Source organism: Hirundo rustica, chromosome 16, assembly GCF_015227805.2.
Source record: "Hirundo rustica isolate bHirRus1 chromosome 16, bHirRus1.pri.v3, whole genome shotgun sequence".
NCBI lineage: Eukaryota > Metazoa > Chordata > Aves > Passeriformes > Hirundinidae > Hirundo > Hirundo rustica.
The window spans coordinates 8960693-8976594 of record NC_053465.1 but is presented as its reverse complement, the minus strand read 5'-3'; the positions used below and the strand labels follow the sequence as shown (position 1 = coordinate 8976594).

Here is a 15902-nt window from a genome sequence, read left to right as displayed (position 1 = left end):
AGGATGTGCTAGTCATTCACGGATCCAGAGGAATCAAATTCAGTAGTGACTTCAAATTGTGTGGCCTTGTGGTTTCTCTGATGAAAATGTGCAGTTGGAGCAGAAGCAAAATGTTACATCCTTCTCTAAAGCAGGCCAAGGGCAAAGCACAGACCTCCAAACATCTGCACATGTTCTGACCTAAAAATTGCTTCAGCAGGGAAACTAAACCAGGCTTTGGTAGAGAGTGCAAAGTGCTTTCTGTGCATGTGTCAGACTTGCAAATGGGTTCGCTTCGGTTATCACAAGTCCCCTTCGTGTTCCTTCCAAACCATTAAGCTCCTTTGAATGAATATTTGAGTAAATGAGAAGTTTTTAAGTGAACTGTCATCCAGCAATCTTAAGAACTGACTTGTCAAAGGGCACATCTTGTCAAAGCTGGCCAGCGGTGCTTGAAGGAGCAGTGCCTGCCAACCTGCTTCCTCAGGCACAGACCTGCTGGGGTGTGCACTGACCACCGATACCTTGGTAATCTTGAACCAGTACCAGCTGCTTTTCTTTTGAAACACCGGACAATTCATGAGCAAAGGAAGGGCAAAAACCATCAGCAGATGCTGTCAACTCACTCCTCCGTGCTAGTTGCTCAGATTTGTTCCAGAAGTAACTGAGATGCGAGCAAGTCTTCCAGCTGCCTGCTGTATAAAATATGAGTGAAAACAGTTAAAAAACCCAGGCAGATGACAGAATTAACATCTAGCTGTTTAGGTACATGGCTGGTGAAATAGAGGAATGGTGCTAGTGCCGAGAAGTGGCAAAGAGGTTTCTGTTACTGCGATTTCTGTTATTTCGATGTGTCACAACTCATCAGTAACTTAAAGATGGAGGAAGAGCTGGGGAAATGGGACAGTAGATACCTGCCAGCACACTTTTAATGCTCTTTCAGTTGAGCTGTTTAAATGTAGTTGCCTGTTTGAGGAAACTACTGAATATAGATTTTAATGCTTTTGCTGCTCAGAAGGTTCTCATGGGCATTCCAAAATCATCCCTGGTGGTCCAGACAGATGTGGAGTTAGACATGAGCATGCTGAGTGGGGAGAGGGGACTGGAAGATACTCTGCAGGTGGGACAGGGCTTGCAGCAGACCATGCAGGGCATCCACTTTGCACAAATTATAGAGGAGGAGAACCTGGAAGCGGCTTAGGAAATGGATGGGAAAATACTGCAGTCTGTGATCTCGCTTCTCTGCTGTGGCAAAAGGGAAGGGCTAAGAGATTTTTGTGTGTGTCAAGGTATCTGGAGGAAGTCAGGGAGATGGCAAGGTTTCTTAGGATGCTTCTTCAGGATGCTGGCCCAGCTTCCATTGACTCGTGGCTTAGGGACTTTCTCTACTCTTGGATTTTTTCCTCATTGATTTAATCCCATTTCTTTTTGACTCCTCATAAATGTCCATGAGCATCCCAAACTCCTGCAGTGAGGAGATACTCAGCAGTGCCACTGTCCCTGTCCCCTCGTGAGGATGTCTGCTAAAGATGGCATGATGAGTTCTTGGCTGTGGATTGCCACAGAGCTGTGGCAGGGCAGACCCTAATTATAGCACATTATGCTGGTTTAATGACAGTAATAGAAAGTCAATTTATAGGCAAGAGCAAATTGCTTTTTTATATGGGGAGGAGGATAATTCCTCCCATGTGTTGCATTATTAAATTTGTAATCTTCATTTCTAATGCTTTTCAAAAATGAATATTAACAGAATATAAAATGTAGCACATAAATTTATGAGCTGCATTTTTTCCCCAAACTCTTCAAGTTCTGTAATTTGTCTTAAAAGGTGGACTTCAGCAAGGTTAGGGTTGGGGTTTGGTTTTTTTTTCTTCTTTTTGCTTAACTTAGTAAATGAAAATCCCTTACTTGCTACCTACCTCTGCGCAAGCTTAAAGGCTCCAAAGATACTGCATTTTAAATAGCATTAATGGATATCTATTTCCATTCTTGCTGAGTGGAGAGTTCTGAGTTCAGGCTTATTCCCTGGTGCTAAAAGACACTGGAGAGAAAAAAAAAATGACACGTTTTTGTATGTCATTTGCTAGCGAGGAGGCTGTTGTGATGCTCTTTTTTGTTGCCAAGGAAACAGAGCCCTGAACTCCTGTCTCTGCAGGCAGGAGGAGGAGGAGGAGGAAAGGATGTAATTTCACTCCTGAGCTCGATTTGTAATTGTGACTTGTGATCAGGGACTGTGAATGGGTTGGGACGGAGGGTCTCACCTTCAAGTTCACTTTCAGAATTGTGTGTCCTACCTCCTCCTGTTTGTTTCCCTGTTGAAGTGAGTGTGAAGGGTGGAGCCTGGTGGGGTGGGTGGCTGGCACAGGTGGCTGGCACAGTTACTGTACAGCGGAGCGGAAGGGAGCGCTGGGAGCACAGGCGGTGATGGAAGGGGACTGTGCTTCTCTGACCTTGCCAGTAACATCTTGAGAAATCCCAAGGCTTCCTTGTGTCAGCCCAGCTGTTAAATCTGAGAACAGAAACATGAAAGTTACCTGCAGGTATCAGAGGGGTGGAAGTGACAGTGATGCAGGTGCTTTGTAAGCGTGGTGTCCTCTCCTGACCTCCTCCCAGTACTGTTGGGCAGTCGTTGCCTGCGCATTTTATAAAGAGATTCCCATCAAACTTTTCTTTTGTGGTTACATTAAAACTGTTTTTCCACTCACACACTGCCCTTTAATGCGTGTTTGATGTCACTGAACTGTCAGTGTTGCCTGCAAGGCTGATGCTGGCTGTATCACAATTGCTTCTTCATCTGTTCTCTTTTCTGCTCTCATAGTAGAGAGAGATGAGCAGGGCACTCTAAAGCGTTTTGTTCATCCTTGCTCCTTCTGCAGAATTCATTCAGAAATATTTGGCACAGATCACGGGATTTTGGTGAACTTTCTGCCATGCTGCAAACAGGCATTGCTCCTCGGGGTGCTGTGCTGGTGCGTGGCTGTTGCTCACTGTGAGAGATTAATGCAAATTCTGTTCAATACAAAATTGAGCTCTGGTGTGCCTCTTCTTCACAAAGGACTGATTCTTACTGCATCTAGTTGCTGATAATTGAGAAAATGAGATTGTGGTATTGTTCCTAAAGTGTATTAATCTCCTGTATTAATTGATCTGTATTAATCTGATGACTTTTTGCTTCCATCCTCAGTAACCTGCAGCCAGGCATGATATTTTGGTTGGCTTCCCACATTCTGCAGTATCTTTCAGCAGAGATGAACACGTTATGTTTATTTTCCAGCTCTGGCCAAAGGGCTTTTTCTCCTCTATTGAAAGCTCAATACTCTGCCTAGACAAATGGTGAACTGAATTTCCCAAAGGACTTCAAGTAATCTGGGATGTTTCTTTCTATCTGAGTGCAGCTTTTGTGCATGCAGCAAGCAGATGTAGGAGGCAGTTATGTGTCTGCCATGTTCGTCTGTGGGAGAGTGTGTCACTCGGAGGAGAGCTTGCATGTGTCTCTTCAGGATTTGGGCTGTGAAAATTTTGCTTGAATGTTTTTTCTTAGGTGTCTGCTAGTTAAATTCCAGCGCCTCTGTTTTTGGTATTGGATGGTGTTTTCCATGTGTAGCGGCCTGACTTGTCCCCAGTTGAAGATATTTATGATGTGTGATTGGCAGGGCTGTTTGCAGTGATACAAACTGATTTCTTGGTCACCGTGAATGACTTAGCATCATAAGGAGCCATTGCTCCTGTCCTGCTTCTGGGCATTGAAGCTTGACCTTCTCTTCCAGCTGTCATGAGATGTTGCAGTAAAATTCCCACAGTCATGAAGGGCAGGGTCCTCTCCTTTCACTCCACCCGAACAGAGCCCAGCACTTGATCCAGAACCTTGATCCTGGAGAGGCATCTATGTGAGAGAAGCAGTATGAGTGCAGCAGGTCCATTTGCAGGCTTTTGGGAAATGCAGTCACTCTGAGCTCTCCCTTCAGCACCACAAGTGTGCTATAAATGGGATTTTGTACAGTTCTTGGTACCATTTGGGAAGAAAAGGGTTCTCTTCAGTGCACCTCTGGTGGGCTGTGGTACTTGCCTGGCACAACAGATGCTCCATAGCCATGGACCTGTCACGGGATGTCTCCATGTGAGTCAAAGCAATTAGAGGGGAAGAACATGCTGGTTTGCTTCCTCCAGCATTTGCTGCAGGTATTCCATGAAAGCACCTTTGGTGAAGCCTGACACAGGTAGTTGTAATAACTGGTGAGATTGTTTGGAATTAGGAACTCAATGCCTGAAGTTGTTTAACTTCTCTGCAAGCCACGCCATCGGCTCCCCCCTCTCTGCTTCCACAGTGGATCAAATAATTGCTTCCAAATGGACACAAGTTATTAAGCAGTGTGTATAATTAAAGTCAACTCCTTGTGAATTTGATAATTCATTTCCTTAAGGAAAATATGATGAAGTAATTATAACCCAAGCTAAACACAAATCAAATGCTGTTCCAGATGCAATTCTGCACCAGGATTATAGTTCATGAATGACTCCAGGGTTCTGTGGCTTTGTGCCTGTTAAGGAAATGGGGCTGTGTTTTTAATTGTATTTATAACGAGTGAACAAAAGGTTGCATGACTCATTCGTTGTGCCAAGACTGTTGCTCTCTGTGCTCACACACACGTGGTCTTGACAGAGCTGCTTGCTCCTAAAAGAGTGTCAATAGGACAGAAGAAAAGGGAAGAGATCTCATTAATAGATACAGCCTTGTCAACTGCTTCCTCTGAATTTTGTCTGTACTAAAACTAAACTTTCCCTGCAGTGTAGTAGCTGTGATTTTGAGGGAGGCAAATATTTCTTCAGTGCTTAAGCTGCTGTCTTGACTCTCTTCCCATCATTACTATGTAGGAGATACTTTCTAGTTTCAGCCAAATCTGGGGGAGAAGTCCAAGATGTGCAGACTCTAAAAATGCTGGAAAAGATGGATCTGGGTATAGAGAGAGACATAAATAGTGCCCCTGGGAGAAGAGGCCCAATACCTAATGTCAGTTCAAAATTCCCCCTGTGGATGAAAGCAGACCACTGGAGACAGAAAGGTGTGTCAGTGCCTCTGGGAGGTTTTGGTGGCTTCAGGAGGCTCATGGCCTGAGTCCTCTTCTGCAGCAGGAAAGCACAGCTTGCAAACAAGCTGCTGAAGTTACTTTACCCCTGCTTGCTTCCCAGAAGTGACCAAATGAAGAGCCTGGTGCTGGGCTCTGCCCGGAGGGGCAGTTGGTGAGCGGGCAGGTCCAGCAGGCTCGGGAAGGGCACAGCAGCCTCCTGCAAAGTTTCTTGGCTTAGTGAAGCGTAGGCAGGGCAGCTCTTTCATCTCGTGCCATCCTTCTCTACAATGGCTCTTTCTAGTAGCTTTCTTTTTGTGAATTCACCTCATTTTTGTGATCCTTTTCTAAATCAAGAGGTTTTCTGCAGCTCAGGCTCATTCATATTTCAGAACCTGGACTTAAGCAACATCCTCAGTTATTAATAGTGTGAGATGGATGGCAGAATTAGGACATTAGGGCGCTCTGGTTCCACTCTCTTGTAATTAAGTAGAGAGCCTCACCTGGCCTTCACAACTTACGTTGGTTAGCCGGAGGGCTTCCAGCCACGGGGACACAAATTGGCTCGACCTCTAATTCTCCTTGTGAATTCACAGGAGGAAAGCCCTGGGATGGTGCTGGCACACTAACCAGCCACTCATCTTTCTGCTTTGATGCTTTCCTGATACCCACATCTTGGTAGCTGGCAGAGTTCTAAGAGTTTGGAATTGAGAGCCTGTAGAGCACCGCTGGTTGTTGATTCCATGCGTGGCACTTCCCTCAGCTTTCTCGGGAGTAAATAGTACAGTGTAGTAGCTTAAATAAATCAGTTAAATTAGTTGCCTGTGCGAATTGTACATGTTCTCTGAGCCCATCAGCTAAATTTTCCTTGACTTGGTACATACTTGGACTGCAGACCCCCAGGACTTCGCAGGTGGGCTGATGTCAGAGGGGAGTTTAACTCTTGGTGAGGCTTACAACCCAAAATCCAATCTTTTGCAGTGGAAAGACTGAATCCCCTAACTGCCATGCAGTGAGAATACGTGTATATCTGTGGTTTATTGCACAATAAGTATCACAGTAAGATTACATTTTTAAGTCATCACCCCTTGCCCAAGCACAAAAGCAGCAGGTGAAGAAGGTCCTGGGATGTGGGATGTCCCAGACAGCTGGTGCAGCATCAGCAGTTCCGTGCTTGTCCTTCCCTGGAGACCTGGGCTGCAGACAGGGCAGTGTTCAGGTTTCATTGCTAGGTTGCTGCAGAAATATTACAGCAGTGAATTTTCTGGATGGCTATGGACATTTCACTTAATCAGACTCTGCTGCAAAGCCTGGCAGATTGGGGGAAGAGAAGGGGGCAGTGTGTTCCATTTTTCTTATAAAAATAAAAATGCAAAAGCAGCCATCAGATGAAGCTATTTGGATCCTCCTGCTGCAAACAAAATAGAGACATGGAAAGAATTTTGAAGAGCTGTGTCTAGCTGCACAGTAGTTCCCATGAAATACCCTGAACCAAACGTTTTTGTTAGTGTTATGGTACTGCAACTTTTTTAATAGTGAAAAGCTAAACAATTTTTATGGTAGTCAAAAACTCCATTTGAAAGTCATTGACAATGGAACATATGTGTTTACCTTTTTGGCTGTTGGCTTTCTGTCTTTTGACAGGGAAGGAAAAAAAATCTCCAAGTGATTTTCCTGGCTACATGTTTGTTGCAGAACTTTTTCTTTAGACACTTTTAATGAAAATTTTGGCCATTAAATTTTTTCATATAGAATTATCAAAAAGGTCAAAATTAAAAATAGCTTCATGGGAACCATTTGGTTTTAACCTCAAAAGGAGGAGGAAAAAAATATGTTTAAACTATAAAAATGGAGCTCATGAAGAAAGGAAGAAAAATTGATGCTCTACCCATGCCCCAGCCAAGCTACAAGAGATGATAACATCTACTGGGGTGGAGACTTGCTTAAATACAGGCGCAGTTGGATTTAAACCAAACTGCAGGTCAGGCCAGAATGGAGGAAAAAATGCTGCTTTAAGAGTCTGAGGAGTTGGGGTTTGAGCTGGGTCGTGGGGGAGCTAGGGAAGGGCAGCCTCAGAGGCTGTTCATGAAAATAACCCCGTGGATGATTTCTGGTCCTCTTCTAATGGTGAGGGGTGGGGAAGAACAGAAACCTCTGGGTTCGGGGGGAGTTGGTTTGACATCCACACCTCTGGGCGTGGGTGTCAGCGCCCATTGCTGAGGGTGAGGACAGGCCAGTCTGAGCTCTGGCATGAGAGGAAGCTTTTCTGTGCTGAAATAGCCTTGTGGATCAGCACTGGGATGTATTGGGACTGTGCTGCAGTGGGAATTTGGAGGTGTCTCATTGGCATCTCCAGAGGTTTCCCATGGCCTGGCCCTGCTCTGCGTTCAGCTGGAGTCGGTAGCTGTAACATCAATGCAAATAGTTGCTAATTTTACTATTTTTCTGGCTCTCACAAGAAGAGTTGATTGGACTTTCCTAACCCTGTGAATGTACCTAACTTCCACAGATTAAGAATTAACACGCTGAAATATTTTTTCCCATCCCATGAAGATTCTGTGCTTAATTTGGAAAGAAGGGGTGTGATTTTGTCGGAGTCTGAAACTAGGACAAGGGGCATGAGGCATACGGGCTGATTAGTGCCCCTGCTTATCCCCAGCCATTTTCTGTCATTCTGGTGGATTACTCAGGCTGTGATGATAGCCTGGCATGTTCTGGAGCACAGTACAAACAGCCTCTCTTTAGGTGCTCATAATTCACACTCCATTAGGATGTTGATGTGGGGAATGCTTGGCAGGATGTCAGGGCTTCCAGGCATGATGAGATTGAGTTCATCTCGTTAAACTGCATTCTGAAGTGACAATCCAGTACTTATTTATTTATTATTTTTTTTTCCTCAGCAGAAGCAGCCCTTAGGAGAGCATCAGGGCTTGCTCTGGGCAGAGACACCCGTGTGAAGGGGCCTGTGCTGCCCGCCCTGACAGCCCACAGCTCAGCGTGTGCCAGGCTGTCACGGGTGTTGGGTATTCATGCAAGGCTGTGGGAAGACTTCTCTTTTTCTCCTTTGAAGCTGAACAATGGAATTTTTATTCATCTCAGAACTGATTCATAGCACACAGGTCTTAGTACGTGTCACAGGGAGTCAGCATCTGACTAAACAGGAGAAAAATATATGTATTTTTTTAAACACTTCAGAAACAACAATGCAGTGACAAAGTTTCAAGTGGAGAAGTTAATGTACTGACTCTTCTCTCAGAGTACCTGAAAATAGATAGGAGATGAAGTGGTCAGTGCTTTAGCAGTCTGATGGGGTGCTGAGCTGAGAATCTCACTGCTGCTTTTTGCCCATAAACATGCCAAAGACCAGTTGTTGGACTTAAGGTGTTATTCCTCACCTCAGCAGGTGATATTATCCAGATGGGTGCTTGATGTTTTCCCTTCATTTTCAGCCCCAAAATGACCTGCTTCATCTTTTCTCAGGGGCAGATCTTCACGAGGACAAAAGATAGAAAAAACTCTTGGGCTCAAAACCAAAGAGTGAAGTTAGTGGCTGTGGAAAATGAGAGGGCTTGTGAGCGTATGTTTGAGCCAAGGGTAGAGCAGATTCAGCAGGAACTGAAAGGAGATAGCTCCGGGCAAATCTCCTCTGCAGGCAGTTGGGTCCTGTCCCGTCTCTGCTTTCTACGTGATCCACAGCGAGCTCTGAAGGCTTCCTCGACTCTGCCAGATGGGTTTTTCTGTGTTCCCTTGCTGGAGCTGGCAGTTCTTCATGCTTCATAAGTGCAGGTTTGTATTTTGGAGCAGAGCAGGCAGTTCATGTGCTGAGGCACCCAGGTGTGAATGCAGAGAGCGGAGTCTGCCCAGGTTGATGCCCCGCAGCGTGTTTGGATGGGAATTGTTCCATACTGCTACACTTGGGTAAGAAAAGCAGTGGGAATGCAGTCTTTTCACTCAAGCTTGGGCTAACTTTCTTGGAAAACACAAAAAATGTTCTATTTTCCAGGGCTTTGCAATAGGAACAAATAAAAGTAAGCATCCAGCTGATCTCCCCTCCTGATTTTCTTCCTGGAACCTCAAGCTGAAGTTTGGGAAAGGATAACAGCCACCCACGCTGTTTTGCCAGACCCTTGGTGTCTTGGGTGGCCCATGTTGGTGCTGTGTGTCCGTTTGCTTTGGGTGACACTGTGCTCCGTGCTTGGAAGCAGTTGGGTAATTTAGGAGCCAGGCTGATGGAGTTGAAATTCAGTCAATGCCTGATCTCAGGGCTAAATCAATACCAATTAATTCTAAAGTAACAGGAGGGTCTGTAGCACATGCATCAGGCTAGTTTCTTTTTGTGATGGTAGCAAACTGCGATGGAGGAGAAAATTGAAAGCGAAGTGGAAAAGAGAAAGATGGTAACAAGTACCTGGGTGCAGGAAAAGGAAGTGACAAGAGAGAAGACGATGTAGGGGTAACAGTGAGAGGGGCGTGCTTAGAAATGCCATCAGTAAACATCTATTGTAGAGTAATTCTGTGTAGGAGTAATAATTATGTAATCATGACCTTGTGCTGAGCTGTTGCAGGACTCACATAGATTTTTCAAGACTTGCTGGCCGCTGAGCATGGACAGCCCTGTCAGTAGCAGAGAGGAGGAGCTTTGAAGAGCTGTGTGTGGGAGTGATGTAGGAGAGGACAAGTGGTTACTCTTTCCTTGGGGGAGAGAAGGGAGCAGCGCTGCTCTTGTTTTTCCCACCCCCATAATTTCAGGCAAATCCAGTTCTTGGTGGCAGCTCTTCCACAGGAGAGGCACCATCCTTGAGAAGGGCTGCCTCTCGGTGTGGTTGGCAGCTGGAAGTTTAGCTAAGGGAGCTCTCCAGAGGGTTCTCTGCTCTGTTCGGGGCACCTGCACGGTCACCTTGCTCCTCTTTGTTCATAGCTGGGCTGTCTGGGAGCAGCTTTTGGTTGGCTGATCTGATATCATTCAAAGATGAGGGGAAGCGTGATAATGAGATCTAATTAACAATGAACAAAATGATGGAATATAATTAATATCAGTCAAGAAGAATGTAGGGAAAATGGGTCCTGTGAGAATTTTTCTTTTTCTCCCAAGTTTTAGAAGACACGGATATCTGGGTAAATGTGATAAATATGTTAGGGTTCTGTCCTAGAACAATATGACCCTAAAAATGTGATTGTGATAAATGGATTAAAAACTTGCTTCACATATCAAAAAGCAGTTGTCAAGGAAAAGCCTCAAGAGCAGGAGGGCTCTTTTGAAGGCCTGGTGGTGCTCAGTGTTTTCATTTGATTTGGAGCAAGCATAAGTTTAAACCTCAATTCACGGGCAATGTGGACATTAGAAAGAGAATAAATAGTATTGAGGGTGGGAGAGCTGTATAAAGCTGTCTGGAGTTTTGCTTGCTTTCTCTTCAAATAAAATTAGGTTTTTTACATATTTTTTAATGTAAGGTTCTGCAAGGGAATTTTAATATAAGGGACTGCACAGCCTCCAGACGAGGTGTGATGTGCCCAGGAGCTCACTGCGGTCTTGGGAGATGCCAGCAGAAGTAGTGAAGATGAGAGCACAAGCTGATTTTTACCTCTCTATGCATTTCTGCACTAAAATGAAGACTCCAGTTCTGTTCTCAAAAGGGTGTTTAAAACCTGGGGAGATTGTTATAAAGATTCAAGGCCAAGAGGAAAAAAAAATGCCAGAGCATGAGAGACATAGAGATCTCAGTCTGTTTGACTTGTCAAAATAAGATTGAGAGATAACTCATATGCACTACAGAAAAGTCTTCATAGGGAGAGCACAAAGCAGCTCTTGGGGTGGAGAAGGGCACTAAAAAACCCTGATGTGCAAAAGCTGAAACCAGGCAAACTTAAGCCACGTCTCTAAATGTCAGGTAATAAAATAAACTGTGCAGGCAAATGGCAGACTCTTCATCTCTCGATATCTTCAAACCCAGAGTGGATAGTGCTTCAGAAGATATTCTTTAGCCAAGCATAAATTGTTTGGCTGAACAGAGCAAAATCGAAGCACCTGTCAACACTGAGAACTTGGCAGTGACTGCTGGGCCCTTCTGGTGGCTGGCATCAGCAAGGTGCTGTGTGTCTTCATCCTGGATATTTGACCAAAAAATTTCTTCTCCCCAAGGTCATCCTGAAGTAAAATCCTCTCTTAGTGGTGTGTTGCACTGCAGGCTTGACTGACTGCTTAACCTCTGTTGTTTGCAGCTTAATTGGAAGAGGTGCAGGGAATAAATCTGGTGACGCTGCAGAAAATGTCGATACTGCTCTTACTTGTTTTAGATACCACTGACAAATTAAGACAAATGATTTTGCCAGGCAGCACCCACGTAGATGCATATCATTTACCTTCTGGCTGGCAAAGGTGTCGAAGCACATAGATTTCAGGGAGGGGAGGAGGCGCAGCCCCTGTGCCATGCTCCACACTGACCAGGGAAGGATAATGGTAGGTGACTGTTGCTTGGCTCACAGATGAGAAGTGCAGTGTCATCTGTATTTATCTCCTTTCCAGGTGTGCTGTCCCTGAGCTGTCCTCCTCTCCCAGCTGATGGGGGTGGATATTTCAGGAACCTATATCTCCTTTCTGATGGCATCTCTGGTGCTTATGGTGATCTCTTACCCTGTTTCAGTCGTGCCTCTGGCTGCTGTGGTTTGGGAGCTTGCCTTTTTGGCAAAAGAAATTATTCCTCTTCCGTTCTGTTCTCTTTCAGCAAAAAGAGACTGTAGGGGAAGAAAGGTTGGAAAATCCATTCTCCAGAATAATGAGAGATCATTTGTAAGAAGCAGGAGTTGCTGTGCATCTCTGTCTGGAAGAAGGGGGAGGAACTAAGGATTTTTGTCCTTTATTCCCATTGTCTTGTTTTACAGAGATTTTCGATTAAACTTTTGCCATTTTTTTCCTTTCCTTTTTTTCCTTTGGTTTTGTGGATTTTTGTTTGTTTGTTTGTTTTTGTGGGGTTTTTTTTGTTTGTCTGTTTTGGGGTTTTTTGTGTGTTTTTTGGTGTTTTTTTAATCTGCAAAAGCAATCAGGACTACTAGAAAATGACCCACCCAGCAGTGGAAAGCTGTGCATGCAGTGCTCTGCGGCTGAACTTGCCCTGTGCCATGTGAATCTCTGGTACAGTGCCCTGGTGCTCCCACAGTGCCTTTCCCTGCCTTTGGGCTCTTCTGCTTTATTTCCCTGGCTTTCAGTCAGGAGATGGTTGATAGAATAGAGCAAGCACCTTGTGTTGCTCCAAACGCTTGCTCTGTCCCAAGCCTCTCGTTTGTTGCCAGCTGTGGAAGAATAGGCTTTTAATTTTGAGTGTCTCCAGGCACATTTCGTTAGACTGGGGAGAGAAGAGATTTTTTTTTTTTTTTTTTTTTTTTTTTTAAAATATGTTGCGTGGCTGGGCAATGGGGCATTTTTAATTTGTCATTTTTAATTTATGTCATTTGATGCTCTGGCTCTGGCTGCCAGCAGAGCTCTTGTGAGGGCTAACCTCAGAGGGCAGGAGGATGAGTGCTCTGAGTGCACACGTGAAGGAGGGATGGGCGCTGGTGCGTGTGGCTGACTCAGGGATTGTTTGTGGAGGTGAATGCAAGACAAATGAAATGGACCATCAAGTCTGCCCGCATGGCTGTGGGATGTGCCCTCAGAGGCGCCCACAAACCCCATCAGAGGCTCCAGTGAGCTGCACAAGGCTAAAGAGGCTGCATCAAAGGGATGCTGCTCTGCCCTGGTTGGGAGAATAGGCACAGCCATGTCCCAAAGCTTCGCTTTTGTCGATGCCCATATTGTTATTCTTGCCTGAAGGTTTGGATTTTGAAAGCACATGAGAAATATGTTTTCCATTTGTGTGACTTCCTGATTTATACGATGTGCTTCGTGCATTGCTCTAGGCACACAAACAGTACAGACTGTAGTTAATGTTAACCCAGAACGTGCAAATTCGATCCCCTTAGCTCACAGGGACGTGTGTACACAGGCTGCACCATATGTGGGGACAGCAGCTGGTACACAGCCCTGGGGCCAGCACATTTACCCAGGAAACATCACAATAGTAGAGGAGAAGGTACTTTACAGCTGTTTTTATAGGAGAACTTTTGTCTTTGCATTTCCACGTAGATATAATTGGGGAAGTGGGATAGGGAGCGTTTCTCATATCTTATTGATTTTTTTTTTTTTTTCCCCAAAGTCCCTCTTCACACCAAGATCTAAAGAAAAGTATTTTCAGTCAAGCAGCCTGCTACAAATAACAGTGTATTTTAGGCAGGTTATTACAGATACCCTCATATTCCCAAAGCAGTTCAGAAGATGATTCACGAGAAGTTCCACCTGAATATGAGGAAGATCTTCTTCACTGTGTGGTTGCACTGGGACAGGTTGCACAGTAAGTTGTGGAGTCTCCCTCACTGGGGATATTCAAGAACTGTCTTGACGCAATCCTGTGCAGTGTGCTCTAGGATGACCCTGTTTCAGCAGGGAGGATGGATCTGATGACCCACTGTGGTCCATTCCAACCTTACCCATCCTGTGATTCTTTGAAAGATTTGCTTTCTTTAATATCTGGCGATCCTGAGTTCTCCAGACTCAGTAGCTGGGTCATTTCTCCTCTGGAGGTGGTACTCAAAAAAGCTGGAAGGTTTCTGAGAGCACCATGGGTCAGAGGTTTGTTGCCTGAATCCAGGGTAATGACTGGGCATCTTTAGAGGATTTTGATAATTTTGCTTTGTTCGGTAAACTTGCAGCAGATGTGTTTCAGGATGAGTGCTCTATGTGGGATGATATCTGGAGCTTCCTAACACCAGCTACAGCAATTAATAGTAATGGTATTCATTACATATTCATTACATAACATGGTTTGTTCTGAGAAACAGACTGCTTGAGATGGAGGATGAAAATAGCAGCTGTTAATTTCAGAGGGCTGAGCCTCTGAAGACTGCACCCAGGAGGAAGCAGAACCTACTTAATTCCCTCTGTGCTGTGGCTGAGGGCGTGTACAAAGGGGAATAGTCCTCTCCAGGGCTTTCCACTGCTGGTGCCTTTCCAGTGCCACCAGGGAACATTTTGGCTGTGCCCAGCTATTCCCCCGTGACCGCTCTGGGAGGGCTCCTGCTTTCACAGCACCTCTGGTGCTGCCTGGCCTTTTCCTCCCCTCTGCTCACTCAATGCTCTCCAGGACCTGCCACTCTTTGTGCTGTTCCACACAACCTGAGGCAGCAACGTGGGATTTGGGGAAGGCTTGGAGGCATCAGGCTGCAGACCTCAGCTGTGCCCGTGGTTGCTGCTGCTGTGTTCCCTGACTGGGTAGCTCTGGGTGTGGCTGCCTGCTCAGTGGATAATTAATTGGGACAAATGGTTGCAGTAGGTAGGGAGGGTGTGCATGCTGTATCTGCCGGGCCTGGCCTGGCGGAGCCGTGAGCGTGTTCCAGAGGTGACTTGGGAGCTGCTGATGCGGCAGGGCTGAGCGAGGGAAACGTGTGACAGATGCCAGGCTGGTCTTCCAAAAGACCTCCTCTGCTTCTCCTTGGCTCTGTCAGCGCAGAAGGCTCCGGGACTAGAGGCTGACTGCCTTTTCTCTCCTTGTGTTCCTAGATGGTGACGGTCGGAGGCTGAAAGGAGCCATCCAGAGGAGCACAGAGACCGGCCTGGCCGTGGAAATGCCCAGCAGGACCGTCCGTCAAGCCAGCCACGAGTCCATCGAGGACAGCATGAACAGCTATGGCTCCGAGGGAAAGTAAGTCACCAAAAGGGAGCTGGGTAGTCACTCGTGGGATGTGCTGTCCCTGTACCTATTAGTTTTCCTCCAGCAAGATGGACAACGTGTTTTTCTGAGTGGCCTGTGCTGCAAGTGTCCTGCCCATCCAATTAGAGCAGATCTCTCTGCCTGCATAGCTGGCACGTACTCGACTGTTTATATACTATCTTTGGTGTCCTCATTACTCTGAGCCGAAGCAGATACCCATTACTTTTAACTGCTTTGCCTTTGCATGAGTAATTCGGGGTCAATAGCAGCAGCTCATTACTGCTCGTAAATTATAAGCCCAGTAGTTTTTAATGTTGCACAATAGTTGTCCATTTCCCCTGTTTCAAAATAGCCCTTTGGTTTGGGGCAGGCGGAAGTTTCAAGGTGCTGTAAAGGGTGAAAATAATAAAATATGTGATAGCATAGCAAAATCCTGATGTCAAAATATGTATTTTGGAGCCTGTGCGTACTTCGGTATAAAACTTTGTTTCATCTGAGTTACAGCGTTCTTAAAGAATATGTTTCAGAAAAGATTTTTGATCCCAAGAGAAATTAAAACACGCTTGCATTTAGACTTTATACCAGAATGCAAAGCAGGGGATCTTTAGGCTAGAACCTTCTGACCTGTCTCCAGTTCTGATTTTTGTATTTCCGTTACTTGAAGCCATATATGGAAATTTAATAATTTTACTGAGATGACTGTTCATGGGAGTCTTTGGAAGCAAAAAACGCACAGTATTTAAAGAAGTCAGTACATACCATCTGATTTTGTGCTTTCTAGGTGTGAGGCCAAAATGTTTCTGTACCTAAAAGGTGTTCTGTTTAAGCCAAGGACCACACTTGGCATCGCTCTGTACACTCTCTCTAGTCCCGTGTGATAATCCAAGTACACTGTACACCTAAAATGCTGAGACAGTCCAAAGGCACTCTCAATTAATGTGATTCTGGTGTTAAATAAGTAACATTCTGTAAATTAAGAGAGACTTTCTTTAGCTTTAGAAGTAGGCTAATCCTGGAAAGGCATCATAGATCTGTGCTGAAGGTTCAAAATAGTAATGAGGCACAGACTGCGATAGCAATCTTGTCACTCAAAAGCTGTGATGTACCTTATCTCTTCTGT

At 45.2% G+C, this 15902-nt stretch overlaps 1 protein-coding gene across 1 annotated transcript in view; it reads left to right on the top strand.

Moving 5' to 3' along the window:
* Positions 1-15902, top strand: part of RIMS4 (regulating synaptic membrane exocytosis 4) — a 52455-nt gene that overhangs the window by 16775 nt on the left and 19778 nt on the right. The window contains exon 2 of the mRNA XM_040080104.2: positions 14632-14773. Coding sequence (XP_039936038.1) covers positions 14632-14773 — 142 coding nt within the window. The remainder of the gene's footprint in view (positions 1-14631; positions 14774-15902) is intronic.